This window comes from Crocodylus porosus, unplaced genomic scaffold (genome assembly GCF_001723895.1).
Source record: "Crocodylus porosus isolate Cpor-Errol unplaced genomic scaffold, CroPor_comp1, whole genome shotgun sequence".
In the NCBI taxonomy this organism is placed as follows: domain Eukaryota; kingdom Metazoa; phylum Chordata; order Crocodylia; family Crocodylidae; genus Crocodylus; species Crocodylus porosus.
The window spans coordinates 64,982,214-64,997,109 of record NW_017728949.1 but is presented as its reverse complement, the minus strand read 5'-3'; the positions used below and the strand labels follow the sequence as shown (position 1 = coordinate 64,997,109).

The 14,896-nt window shown below is 41.4% G+C and overlaps 1 protein-coding gene across 1 annotated transcript in view; it reads left to right on the top strand.

Annotated features, from left to right (window-relative positions):
• Positions 1-14,896, top strand: part of DPP10 (dipeptidyl peptidase like 10) — a 382,909-nt gene that overhangs the window by 126,968 nt on the left and 241,045 nt on the right. The window contains exon 3 of the mRNA XM_019554481.1: positions 10,785-10,879. Coding sequence (XP_019410026.1) covers positions 10,785-10,879 — 95 coding nt within the window. The remainder of the gene's footprint in view (positions 1-10,784; positions 10,880-14,896) is intronic.

Here is a 14,896-nt window from a genome sequence, read left to right as displayed (position 1 = left end):
TCTTTATAAAATGATTTTTCTTACCTCACTCTTAGCGGCAGTCAGGTGGCTAGTTGCAGCAGGGATGCCTCTTCAATTGCCTCAATAAGACTGACAGACCCCTGTCCCATCTTAATGTACATTTGAAGTAAGGTTTTGAAAAGTTGTAAAAATGAGGGAAGTTTGAGCATGTCTGGGTAGGAGGAGAGAAAACAAATAAATAACAGTTAAAAAAAATAAAACCAAAACCAGCACCTAAAGTCACATATGGACTTTGACAGAACATAAAAACTGTATCCGTATGAACAGCTGGTGCAAACGTTCCAACAGACCTTGCGCGTGTATACTTTTACCTAGTCCTGTAACATACATTTCTGTACCACTGTTTTAGATGTGCCATTTGTTTCTACCTCCCATGGACTTTAAAACAAATGTTTTTTGTGACTTGTTTAGTAAAATGTTCGCATGTGTACGAAACACAGTTTGCTTCATCTCTCAGAAATGCCAATGATAAATAGTTAACATGTATAAAGTGCTTTAAAGATGAAATACTCTATTTATGTTCTAAGTATTACTATTATAAATTAGGTGGTAAAGAAGCAAAACTCCTGAGTCCCACATCTTGCCCTCCGAGATTTGCCCGTTGGGTAAAATACAGTTGCCTTTGAAAAATGTGCACAGCAATACGATTATCAGGTTACTCAGTTTAAGCATTTGACCTTGTGATGGTAGAATAGGCTCTAGTTTTATCACTACAGTATGCTGGATTATATAATATTGCATAACACAGACATTACTGACTCAAGTGAATTAATTGTGCTGCAGTGATTATATGGGTATTTTTAACAGGGAAATTTGAGATGTAACCACTCGGCTGGCAGACAGAAGTGCCAAGTCTCTCTGCAAGACAAAATAGTGGCAAGCACCCAGAATCTGCAACTGGATCTCTAGCCATGTGTTTGTTTGGAGCCCCAGTGACCTTGGGCAGGCATACCCCAGCAACAATGTGGAACCCTATTAGAGTCAGTACAGGGGACTAAGGCCAACGTGAAGGTGAACAATAATCATTTGAGTCAGTTATTATGAACTATTTTGTACTGTCACAGAAATTAAGGTTAGAGAAACCATTAGCATATCTAGTCCAGGAGTTGCCAACCTGAGGCACGGGTGCCACAAGTGGAACAAGGAGCCTGTGTGTGTGACACATGGCAGATTGGGAGAGGGCAGGCAGCACAGTGAAATATTGGGAAGGGATCAGAAAGCAGAGCAGCAGCTTGGCCAGGGAGCAGAAGAGTGAGCACAAGACAGTTAAGGGGAAAAAAAATCAGTGTGGCACTCGAATAGGGTGCAGGGCTAATTTGTGGTATGTCTGCCCAAAATGTCAACTGACCATGTCTGTCTTCCTGTATGTTAGAGGCCACTAAGATTCACTCAGTGTCCTATAACAAACTCAAAGTCTTGGTTTGGTTAGAAATACATATATGTCACAGGCAGAAGATAGGAGAGACCCATGTGTTGCTGATGCTTGAGGTCCCCTGAAATGGCAAAGGAATTGAATAGATGAGATATGTTAAGATGGTCCCAGCAGTTTAACCATAGCATAGATTTCAGGGAAAGCAAAAAAAATTGTTCTTGGCTAACCCTCCAGCCCCAAATATGGTGATTGGTATGACCCTGACTATGAGAGGCAGGTATACCTGCCACATATCCAAAAAGAGAACCTATAGCAAACTAGGGAGCTAGCCAACCCCTTTCACTATCCAATCCCTACCAGAAGCCAATCTTTGACATGGCAGGGATAGTGGGTCAGGAGCTTAGAAACAAGGGACAAGGAGACAAATCAGTTACTAGCTAAAGAGATTCCTTCCTAACCTCACAAGCTGAAGCCCTGAAGCATGAGATGCGTTTATAATCATGGTCTTAATTCAGGGCTACAAATGTGACAAGTGCTACAAATGCTATGAGCACATTGGATTCAGGAAGGAAGAGGATCAATAGATTAAGTTAAATCCCTAGAATCCAAGGCCAGAAGAGACCACTGCAGCCATCTGGCCTGACGTTTCCCACCTCTCACATACTATCAGACTGAAGGATTTCTCCCAATGGCTTCCATAAAGCATATCTGGAAAAATGTTTTAGACCCTGAGCAACAGTGAGTCCACCAGCTCCCCTGACAAGATGTTTTAATGTTTAGCCTCTCAGTCAGAAAACTGGATATTGCTTCAAGGTTGAATTCTCTAACTGTAACTTTGAGGTCTTGGATCTGTTTATACTGTTGTCAGCAAGGTCATAAGACCACTCCATTCCCTCGCTGTAAAGCATCTTTTTCCACGGGCATGTAGCTATATGTAGTGGTAAGTTATCTCTCAGTTCAGCTCCTTGAAGTGTGGACACCAGAAATGGACGCAGTATTCTAGCAGTGGTTTAACCAACTCTCTGTAGAGATGCAAGATTAGTAGCCTACTGCAAACTCTGACAGATTGTATACCACCAGTTTAAAATGATACAACCTTAAGTACCACCAGCAAAATTCAGTTCAACCTTAAGTACTGCCAGCAAATTTTTGCCATATACAGTAATAATAATAAATCTGTTAATGTGTACCACTGACAGGTTGTCTGTGTACCACTGGTGGTACCTGTACTACAGACTGGAAACCGCTGCCTTACTAGATATTAGTAGTCCCCGTACTGTGGTCTGCGGACTACCAATAGTCTGTGACACTGCAGTCATTGAGGTGTGTGTAATACTGGACTTCATACCTTTCCAGTAAAAATGTGATGCAAAGAGAAGAGGTGTCGCAATTGGTGACAGTTGACTAAAATGTTTGGGAACTTCTGTTCTATATAATATCCCTTTTATATACCTGAGGATTTCATCAGTCCTTTTTGCCACTATGCTGTGCTGAGAGTGGTTATTAAGGTGGGACCATGAGTTCTTCTCTGAGTCACTGCTGTCCAGGACAGAGATTCCCATCCTACATGCCTGGTTGCCAGGTGTATTACCTTACATTTAGCTGTATTAATATTTTTGGATAGTAACCATTTAACTAGACAGCTTAAAATACCCTATCTTTTGTTGTTACCCCAGCAATCTCTGTCATCTGCAAACTTTACAAGCAAAGATCTGTCGCCATCTGTGGTAGGTCTGAAGATATTAAATGGTACTGAATTAAAGAACTGACCCCTGAAGAATGATACAGGAATGATGCTATGAAATATTAGCATCTCTAGGGTTACAAACACCTGCACATGATTCACAAAATAAACAGAGAGATTTCAAATAGGAATTTATAGGATCCAAAACATTCTGACCTTTTTTAATTCTTTGCAATAGAAAAATTACCCTATTATTTTTCCACAGTAAAACATTGAGTGAAAGCTAAGAGCTGGCATTTTCTGAGGAGTGTGTCTTGTCTAATGAGTCTAGAAAGATTGAGAAAGTATCATTAGTCTGCAATAATGGCTTCAAAGCAAGGCAGAAACAACATTTGGAGCCCTTATTCTCTTGTGCATCTGTGTGAGGCCTCTGACAATCTAGATGCTAGTTTATGAAACAATGTTCAGACTATTTGAAGTCACTAGGAACAACCATTTTGTGCAAGAACCACACTACATGATCTCATCATCTCCCACCTCTCACTAGGGGAATACATCAAAGGCTCAGTGAGCAACTGTTCACCAGGGCACCTGAAGGGAAAACCAGGAATAATGGCCACAGACTCTGGGAAGATCGATTCAGGCTCAATATTAGGAAAAAACTTCTTTACCATCAGGGTGTCCAGACTGTGCAATAAGCTCCCTCCAGAAGTGGTGCAATCACCTACCCTGGAAATCCTCAAGAGGAGACAGTCACCCTTGCTGGGGTCACCTGACCCTCAGTAATCTTTCCTGCTTGGTGCAGGGAGCTGGACCCGATGATCTTCCAAGGTCCCTTCTGGCCTTGCAAATCTATGAATCTATATTATGGGTCATCCTACTCATCCATGACACTTTGTTTCATATTAGATTAGAAGTTCTTTGAGGCAGCAACTCTGCCTCTGCATGTGTGTGAGTGTGTGTATGGAGCGATGGACCTCAAACCTATTTGGTACCAGGAAAGTAAAAATAATAATCAGCTATGAGCTAACTTTATAAAAAAAAAAAAATCTAGATATCAAAGGACTGTGTCCTTTCTCTGTCTATGACTGTTTTGCCCTCTGATTAAAAATATATAATAACAATATTAAATGAATATGCATTCTTATTTACATTCAAGTTATCAATCAAAAATTCGTCATTATGTTGAGTGGCCATCAACTGCTCCATTATCCAGTCTGAGAAGTGCTCTTTATCATTCTGAGTGCCATTCATTGGATTGACACACAGATTAACAGTGATTAGCCTTGATTACTGTACTTACATTCATTATTTTCATGGCATTTTTATTTTATCTATCATTTTATATGAGGATCTCAAAGCGCTCAAAACTTATTGTGCAAACTTATTGTACTTTCATCCATTGAGTTAAGTATTATTATACCCAATAGATAGATACAATACTGTGAGTTTGAGAGGTGAATTCAATGTCCAGGAAAGTTCATTCTTTGAGAAGTTCTGGCTCCCCAGTTCACTAGTACAACAAGCCCTTGTAACTTGAAAATAAAGATAAGCTTCTTGAATTATCTCACATGCCGTACCTTACATGTAACTTGCATTTTAATTTGGTTATGTGAATTAAATTACTTGTGTGTTAAAGTCCCTATAGGTTTGAGCTTTAAGGCTGGGGGCAGAAGTTACACACAAACCAGTTAAGTGATCGAAACTAGTTTAAACCTGTAACAGAACAGAAGTTCAGTACACATAAACAGCTTCAAAATGGCTGAAGCTGGTTTAAGATAAACCTGGTTGAATGTAGTATCAGACATACCTGATTTAGGTCAAACCAGTTTATGAAACTTCTGTGTGAGCCCTCTTCCTGGTTCAAGTTCAATCAGAGTCCCTCAGCATGCTTTGCAGTCCTGGGTTCAGCAGTGCTGTCTGCTCCAGAGAGCAGGGCTGGCCCTGCCCCTCTGCTTCTAGCAGGAACAATGAGGGATGGCTCACTGGTCCCCCAGGCAAACTCTGACTGAGGTGTGGGGACAGGGAAAGGGGTTAAACTCTACTTCCCTGACTATGAAGTTACCCTGCCCTGCTAAACTTACTGCTGGCTGCAGCCGTGGACTACAAATCCCACAGGCACCTTGAATCAGGAAGAGGAAGTGACGAGCAACCCTGCGGAGTCCTGTTACCATGATTGTGGACTGCAAATCCCAGAGATTGGGGGGGGGGGGGGAGGAGGAAGTGGAAGTGAACACACAGCTGAGCTGTTTAATGCTCACTTCAGAGAGAGAACTAGTCTTATTTATGCTTTTTTTAATTCAAATAGTTCAGAAGATATAATTGTAACAAGTTACAGATAAAAAAACAAATCATATAATAAAAATCAAACATCTACTGTAACATATTTCAATTTTATTTCAAAACATAGTTTCCCCACCCAATTCCTCTTCAGCCTGGCAGCCATCCCTCCCCTCTGCCCAGGCAGACCCTCCAGCTAGCTCCAGATTGGGGCCTGGCCATGCCCCCTACACTTGAGCAGGGAAGGGCAGGATGCTTTGGGGGGCTTCTCTCTTCCCTTCCCTTTGGCTGGTGTGCTCTAGTGCTCCCCGGCTTCTGGCCTGAGCCACTACAGTCATGTGGTTGGTTGCATTTCCTGAATCAAAAGTGAATGTCTGTTTGTTTGCTTATTGGTCCAATTTCTGCAGTTTAGACTAAACTACAAATACTGAATCAATTCAGCCTTGAGCTTTTTTTGACTTTCTGTACTTAGCCTAAATCTTTGAAGTCCTGGTTGCCTGATGGACATAGAATAGGAGGCATGGTAATTAAATAAAGGATGATATAGTCAGGTATCATTGTATTCAGGATCTACTCTTTGTATTACTGTAGCGCTTCACTCATATCTATTGTCCAGCACTGTATGAACACAGAAAAAAATATAGTCCTTAATGGAACATCTAAGTTAAAAAACAAAAACAAAAAAACAAAGCCTATGACAATTAATACAGAAGGTGAAATGAAGAACTGTTTCCTCAACCCTGTGTCTGATTTTTTCCAGAAATATATAATAAGGTTTTGGGGCTAGCGCTGTTTTTCTGTGCAAAATTTAGCATAGGTTGACCTGTAGGTTTGACTATGGTCTTTAAGTGCTTTTGTGGGAAGAGACACAACAGATGTTTATAGTATTTTCAACACATTATGAAGGTATTACTAATCTGCAAGGAAAAATCGAACAATGGTTGCCTACAAAGGATTGTTACTTCCTATTAGAACTGTATTTTCTTCCTTTTTCTGAACTGCAACTATTAATTCCACACCTCACAACCTTCCTAAATTTTACTTCTTAACCACAGTCCTAGTAACACTGACCAAAATGCTGTCAATGCCACATAATTTCCCAGGCAAGATCTAATGTTAGACTAGCAAAGTCTCCTAATTAGCCTATATTAATTTTACAAAAAATACCACAGGACATTCACTACTATCATATATTCTGAATTTCTGTCTAGTCACTAAAAACTAAACTGTGTTACTCTTTATCAGGGATGGGCAGGGATGGGCAAAATACATCAGTTGATTGTATCCAGCCTGCAGCTGTTCCTGCAATGCTCTGCATGAGGCCGAGACGCACCCACCCCTGTCCACAGCAGTCTACACCTGCCCCACACTCACCAATGGCACTGCCCCAGTCCTGGCCCTGGCACTGGCTAGTACATCCATCTTCCCAGTGGAGCTGCTCCTGCTGTTGCTGCTGCAGCCACCTGGGTACTGCTTGAATCCCCCCACCTCCAGTGGTTCCTCCTCCTCCTTCTGTCCTGCTGTACCGCTCTGGGTAGGGGGGGAAGCTGGAGCCAGGCAGCTACTATCCCAGCATGCGGGGCTACATGATTCAGCCATAGACTATAATGGGGAATCACTGTTGTCATTTTTTGGGCAGAGTTGGATTAAAATAACAGGATGGTAAGCCCTTCTGAGTCCTTGAAGCCTGCTGGGTTTCAAGGAGATGGGTGCAAGGGTTTCTGGGAAACTGCACCTCAAACTGTTCAAAGCAAAACTCATGATATGTGTGACTTTGTGTGTCTGAAAAATTGCAGCAGGGTGAAAACTGCAGAGATGGTAGCCCCTGTTCTCACCTTCACAACTCCACTGCAGCCAGTAAGCCTGAGGCCTTTCAAAGATCTTACAGGTCTGGGCTTTCCCCAGCCAGGACTCTGTGGTCTGGAGGTTATCATGTGCCTCCTGCTCCTACCCGCCTTTCACCAGGGAAGTTTATGGTCCTGGCATTTCCTAGGCTCCGTGCCACCAGCAGTCCCACCCAGGCCTTCCTACCCTGGCAGGGTATAGTTTAGGTCATGCCTAGGATGATGTGTGGCCTCCTCCTCCTCCCCATATAGCCCCATTCCTTATACCTCCAATTTATTCCTGGCACAGGAGCTCAGCAGGGAGATGTTCTTCCCTTGGTGGCTGGTGAGAAACTAAAATGCTTCCTCCAGCTCTAGAGTGGGGCATTAAATGGCCACCATGTCCTGCCACATACATAGCCCCTTGTTCAGGCATGAGGGTGGCCTGCCATATTTCAGGCAGAGTGGTGCAGGGGTTTCTGTGAAACTGCACCTCAAACTGCTGCAAGCAAAACTTGTGTCACTTGTGTGTGTTAAGGAGTGTACGTTGTAGCTCTATTAATCTAAGGACATAGCCCAGACAAGGTTCTTAGGGTCAATCTGATATCTTTTATTAGACCAACTGAATAGTTGGAGAAATTCTTCTTTACAAGCTTTTGGGTTTTAAAACTCATCATCAGGCTGAGGAAGCATCTAGTTGGTGTGTATGTGGATAGAAGGAATAGTAAAGAAGCCAGAGGCTAGTATGCAATGCAGGCAAGAAAGCCAGTCAGTGAAAATGGAAATGGAGGTGTCAGGGGGTGAGAGACAGGCAGGGAGGTCAGGGGGTTAGCAGGTAAAAGTGGAGAGGTACCTGCTACCTGGGGAGTCAGATGTCAGGCAGGTTGTAGTGTGTCATAAATCCAATGTCTACATTGGGTCCATGAGTTTCTGTATCTACTAGGAGATTGATGAAGTGAAATTCATATGCTTGTCTGAAAAGTGGTTCTTCTTTGATTACTGTATGTCTGATTAATATCTCTTCTTCTTCGCTGTTTACTGCATGTGTGTGTAATTAATAACATTAATATATCTTCTTCTCTGGTTACTGTATGTATCTGTAACTAACTAATATCTCTCATTCTCTGTTTACTCTGTTTACTGTATGTGTGTGAGTGTGTGTCGTGTGTGCTTTTGTGCACAGTGATGGATCACACTGCCAGGGAAAACACAGCCTTCTTTTTAAAAAGTGTGGCAAACAAGAATAAATTAGAGATTTTAGGGGGGGAAATAAGTTGAAATAAATGGATTGGATAGGGATAAGTAGAGGGATTCTAGGCAAGCATCATTAATAAGCTGTATTCAATCCTTTCCAAGAAGACAGACTAGCAGGAGACTGAGTAGGAAGCCAAGGCAGTCCAGTAGTACATTTCAGACATTGTTGCTCAGGCAGAAACAGCTCACAAAAGGAACAGAAAGACTGCAGACAGAGACTTATATGCTGTTTCTAGGTCCCTCCCCCAGAGCACAGTGATTGGAAGGGGACTCGGGGAAAGATCACATTCACTTGCTAGCTACAGATGTCAGTCTTTTCCTACCTGCTCCCCTCCCTTGTCTCAGTTTCTGTTCCCCTGAAAGACTGCCTTCCAAATCTCTGAATCTTTTCTGAATTGATTTGGAGGGTTTTTTGTGTCTCCTGATTCAAATCAGATTTGATGATTCTGACTCTGAATCGTGCCGAATCTTCTCTGAACCAAATTGGCGACTGAAGCTTTGCATACCCCTAGTATACACCCTAAATGTTAAGCAGCAGCTCTTAGAGATGTTAAGATGGTTAAACCATAACCCTTATGCTTTATAGTTTCTGAGTTGCAGGCAGATCCATAACCCTTGCTGCCAGATGGAGGCAAGGGTGAAGGGGCTCCTTACAAGTCACTGCAGGAGCTGATGGAAGGCATAAAACCTGCCCTTATCAGAACTGGCTGCTGCTTTCAGCGAACCCTTTCACCCTCACTGCATAACCAGGGCTGTTTCTTAGTACCCTGTGGAACAGGAGGCAGCTCTGTTTGCCCCCGTGACTCATAGGGCTTGGGGCTGTTCTGGACAACTGCAAGAGCAGAGGGATTCCCAGTACTGCAGTGCCTCTTCCAGTGCTGGGTGGCCAGTGCACAAGATACCCACTGTTGGGAAACTGGTGCTAAACAACTCCATGTGTTGGCTTATTGAAGAATTCCTGGGCCACACAGCACTGGGTAGTGGTTTTATGACGCTGGGTAGCTTATCTACCTGGGGGAACCTGGGACCAGGCAGCCTCTGCCCCAGCAGCCACAGGGACAGAGCAGCCTGCATGTTGCCCTGACAGTTCCCTCTGGGTGGGCTATCAGGGATGCAGCTGCTTACTACATGCTTTGGGGGAAGTTGGCAGGATCGGGGAAGGACAGCAGAGCACTCTGGGACTGGAGTGGGTTAGAGACTTGGCTGGACATTAACTTTCTCCTTTCACAGCAAAGCACTCACAGTTTGAATCAACAGCTTTGTTATGGATCTGCCATTTTTTGGTAGTGAAACAGACACATTTTTCTTGGTACAAATCCTTTTAACACTTGGTATATTACCATGTATCCCTCGACAAATGTAACATCTGGAGGGGGCCATAGTAACTTACAAGACAAGTAGCAGAAGAGAGATTTATTCTTGTTTCAAATTGAACTTGCATTGTTTTTAAGTAGGTTGCACATCCTCATAGTTGAATAGATTACATTGTACTTCCATTTAATCCTTTTTTAGTTAATATAATGAAATCCATCCAGCCATGTGCTCCTGACAGCGATATAGCGCAACAGTATCATAACTCAGTAGCAGAAGTTATGGAACTGAGGGAAGTCTCTCAGTATTATTAATTAATCAAGTAAGGAAAGCCTAAAGATAGGACTAAAGGCTATTGGTCATCAGACTTTTTTAAAGGCATGGGACAGAAATTGAACTAAAGTACTTGTATGAGAACTTGCAATGAAATAGATGCTCAGCTTTTGGCCAGAAACCCTTGCTGATGTAATAGCCTTCCTTCACAAGGGTCATCCATGTATTTAATGGTTCTATTTGTAATACAGACAAGTTCACTTGAGGAGTAAGACTTATCAGACTTGAGAACTCGAGGGTAATCAGACTTACTTAATTTGTAGGAAAAGTGCTATTAAACTCACTGACCTTAACAGCAGTGATTCCATTGAAGTGAATGGAAGTTTTTTTTTCTGAGTGAATTGATGAAATATGGTACACAAACTGCACAAGCAGTTATGAATTGCAAGGATTTTTGTGGTGGTGCCTTTTATTGCACTAGTGCATGATTGGGATAGATTTAGACCAGTTTTCAGATAACACAGTGCCCTTTCTCTGCTACAACATCACCTCAATACTACAAACAATGGTGTCTTTTTAATAATCTCAAGAAAAGTCAATATAATTGGACTTTAAAAATGATGCTCTCGCTATAGCCTGTCTGAACATATTTGAATGTAGTAGTAGGTCTTCTAAGAGTCTTGTTTTTAATATGCCCATTTTCTCTGCAAATGTTATATTCAGTACTCAATGTATTTGCTAATTGTTAATACCTTTGTTGTTGCAGATTCAGAAGTGGTGTATAAAAATAGGAATGGACATGTTGTTAAACTGAATGTAGAAACAAATACAACCACATTATTATTGGAAAATTCAACTTTTGTAAGTAATACTTATTTATTTTAATAATTTAAACTATGTCACTTTTCAGTGGAATTCAATTAATTAACTGGGGTACTTTTGGTTTTTTTTTTTTTTCTGTAGCAGGATTACAATGAGTATAGTGCTTAAGTAGGATATAGACCCTGTCTGTCTAGAATGGATGCCATTAGAAAAGGAAAATATTATCTAATAATGCAAGAGCTTCTCCTCCAGTATATTCTCATGGTTTCTGCCCTACATTTAGATAAATCAAAAAAGCATTACCATGGCAGTAATCTACACTCTGGTAGTGTTCAAACTCCTGAAGTTTGTCTTCTTCTGTGCTCCCTTCAGTGAATATAAGGAATGTGTATAATAAGATAATCATATGACAGAGGAAATAGTATTAGAAGTTGATGGCATTGGCCTCTTTGAGGGTCACAATTTTAAAAGAACAAGAATTCAGAACAGCAGATTTTGGAAAAATAGCTATCCAGTAGAAACATTTTGTGGGAGGGGGAATGGTGAGTCTCCTCCCCCAAATTAAATCACTGCAGAATTCAAGCAGTTCTACTATTAAAGTAAAGAAAGAAACAGGCATATTTACCATTTCTACTAATCCCTTTCTACTGTTCTGTTCTTCTTGACTAGTCATGGACTGTTCTTCTTGAACTCCTGTAAAATGCTTTGTGCATCTTCTGGTGCTACCTAAATAATAAGTATTATTAGGAAACTTTCTTTATATTTAGTCATGTTTTTTTCCTTTATTCCCTTTTATATCATTACACACAGTGTTACTACTTGTAACCTCCCCCTTATCTTCACTTAGCCAAGTGGTAGGCTCCATGGATCATGCTTCTCAGTCTTTCCTCATAAATATGCCTTACAGCCCTTTATTGCATATGCAAATAATATGAATTCACTTCAGTTTCCTAACCTCTTTTGGGTGCCCAAAACTGAAATTGAGATTCACTTTCAAAAGAGGTATTTACCAAAGGATTACGTCTTTCCTCATCTGTGACATGAAGCCTTTGCTGACTCAGCCCAAAGAAAACGTGTCCTATTTGCCAGCTTTCCTTCTTCCTCTCCTCATGGGCATTGGAGTCCACACATCCTCTTTTTTCCAGCAGTTTGAACTAAGGAGAGCAGGAGCTCGTGCAAATGAACAAAGCCATAGGAGTGCAGGTGCCCTGACTCCATGCAGAGATGGGGTGTGCATTTGCTGCACATATGGGTATGGTAGCCCTCTGAGCCATAGGGAAAGGAGAGGAAATTGTGCCTCAGGGTGTCTTTGAGGTATAATATCTCCTAGGTCTCTTACTGAGATGATTTGGTTTACCTATTGCATGCTCACAGCTCAGCCCCAAGCCCTAAGAAGGGTTGGAAGCATTAATTATAAATGTATTTTTCTACTTGCTTCCTTTCTACAAGGCAAAACGTCAAATATTACAAAGAGCAATTGTCATCCCTATTTCTCAGAGCCTCTCTTTGCCAAGCACAGGATTAACTGTGTCAGACCCATGTATTATCTCCAGAGCATAACTTGAGTACAGATCTCTATTGGACCTTCTGGCTTGGCTTCTAGACCTTGATGACAAGACTTAAGTTGCCTTCTAGATAATGCCATGCACTTTTGGCTGCTGACACTTGGCTTATGTGTTATTAGGGGTAAGGCTGGTATAGGAAGCTATTCAGACCTTAGGCTAGGCTACTGATGCCAGGTAAAAATGACTTGATGTGGACAGCCAGCTGCGGACGGCAAATGCCACCTTTGTTCATAAAGATGCCGTTCTGCGGGTTTACATTACAGCAAGCTAATCCAACCTTAGATCAGACTGACTGACAGAGTTCATGACACAAGACATGCGCTCCTAATTATGAGCTCGCTACTGATCAAATATGCATAATACCCAACTTGATGTCTAACCGATTATATGTAGAATAAAAGCAACAAATAAAGACATGACATGGGGGGGGGTTGAGCATCTCCTCTGTGTACAGTGTGCAGACATAGTCGGGAGAAAAGACAGCAAAAGATAAATGAGGTAGATACTACCCACAGCTATTCACAAACCAGTGGAATGAAAAAGCTGAATGTGGAGCCGGATGATTGTTGGCACATGCTTGGCAGGTGTATCAAAGGGGAATTTTGATGCACCTGATTTTCTTTCTTTGATGAAAATGTGGCTAGCAATCCTAACAAGAGGTTATGACACAGCAGAGGCAGACTGCAGAGCTGAAGCCAAGAGCTCTCTTGTTCTGCTAAATATCACTTCTCTCAAACGAACAGTGCTAAATGTACTCAGCCTAAGCTAGCTGTTTGGATCATTAATCAGACTTCCCCCCCCTCAACATCACATCTGCTTAATCACTAGTGCATAATTAGAAATGGTTCCATTTTAATGACTCTACAGAGCTGTCTCGTATTCATCAAAACCGTGCGCACCACAACACAGACTATGACAGAGAGCTTCCACTCTCTGTCCCATCAAAGGGTTTCAGCCGCGAGAATGAGGCATCAGTCTGCCTTTCATGCTCGTTTCCTAACTCCCTCGCTCTTGCTTAAAACCACTATAGGTGGTTTTAAGCAAGACTGTAGGTTTGTCTTACTGCTGTTGATAGTTTCCTATTAGAAATCAGATATCCATAATAAACGTGCCCTGACAAGTAGATAGAGACTGTGTTTGGTCAGTCCTCTCACTGGCTGTATTTGAACTAGCACTTTTGAAGGGAATTTCTTCCTACCTGATTGCTGATCCCCTTAAACAGTCCTCAAGTAGGCAGCTCAGTAGTTGTTGCTGTACTTGAGGGAGACAGCCATTTTGTGCAGAGTACATTTCTTTTTATAGTATTTAGTGTCATTTTCTGTCAAAAATGCAAAAAGCAAAAGTCTACCAAAGAGCCTTTGAAAGGACACCCACTGTGCTCCCTACCCTTTGTATCTGCCAGCAAAACGCAACACAAAAGGAAGGCTCCGAGTTTATTAAAAACTTCTAAGTTCTGTTTGCCACTGAAAATTTTCTGCAACAAATGCTGCCACTTTTTTTTTTTTTTAATTAAAAAGTGATGACGTTTTTCTTTAAAGGTAACCATTTCTTCTCCACATAGAAGTGCTTTTTAAAAGTCTTTATTAAAATATGGATTTATTCAAAGACTGTTGAAATCACAGCACTTCAGCATAATTAAGTCATTTGTCCTCTTCCAATTGAAACCTTTTATATAATCATTCTATTAGTAAAACAATCTAATGGGCAACATAATACATTAGGAGCAGAAAAAATTACTAAAGGATTTAAAGTGCCCTAGTAGCCCACTACAGGCAATGACAAACATTTCAATGTTTTTATTTTTACTTGTCCGATTATATGCGGGGTATCAGTGAACAGTGTGCTGCATCTAGCAGGTCAATAAATGCTTAATTTTCTCATTTGTCCAGTGGTACGCATTCCAGTTGGATACTGGGCAAATATTGAATGACGGCAAAAAAGGGCACAATAGACATGAATCTCAACATGGTACCTTGATGTGTGTGATTCTGAATTTGTATGTAATGGTTATACATATTCTGTCACCTGTCTAAGGTGCCTATTACTGTGAAGTGTAAGGATCATGCTTTCTAGGTGTTCAGCATCCAGCAAACCTTTATTCGTATAACTCATTGCAATTCCAAGATGAATTTAGATTGAGAAAATATAATTAGTCTAACAACTTTTTCTTTCGGTTCTTTCTTTTTTATGCTTTTTTTGTTTGTTAGATTTTAAACATACAAACATATGGTAAATAAATTAATTACCAGTTCAGAATCCATAGGAGCAATTTCAGAACTGGCTGTGTGAACAAGTAGGAAAAGGTGTGAAGGACAATAATTGTCTCAGTTCATGGAACATATGTACGACCCTCTACTTCCCCCTTCCCATGATCCTACCAATGGAGCTCCTGTAATATAATCCTATGACCCCAGCTGACTTCCTGCCCTTTGGGCAGGGGGCTGGACTCGATGATCTCCCGAGGTCCCTTCCAGCCCTAATGTCTATGAAA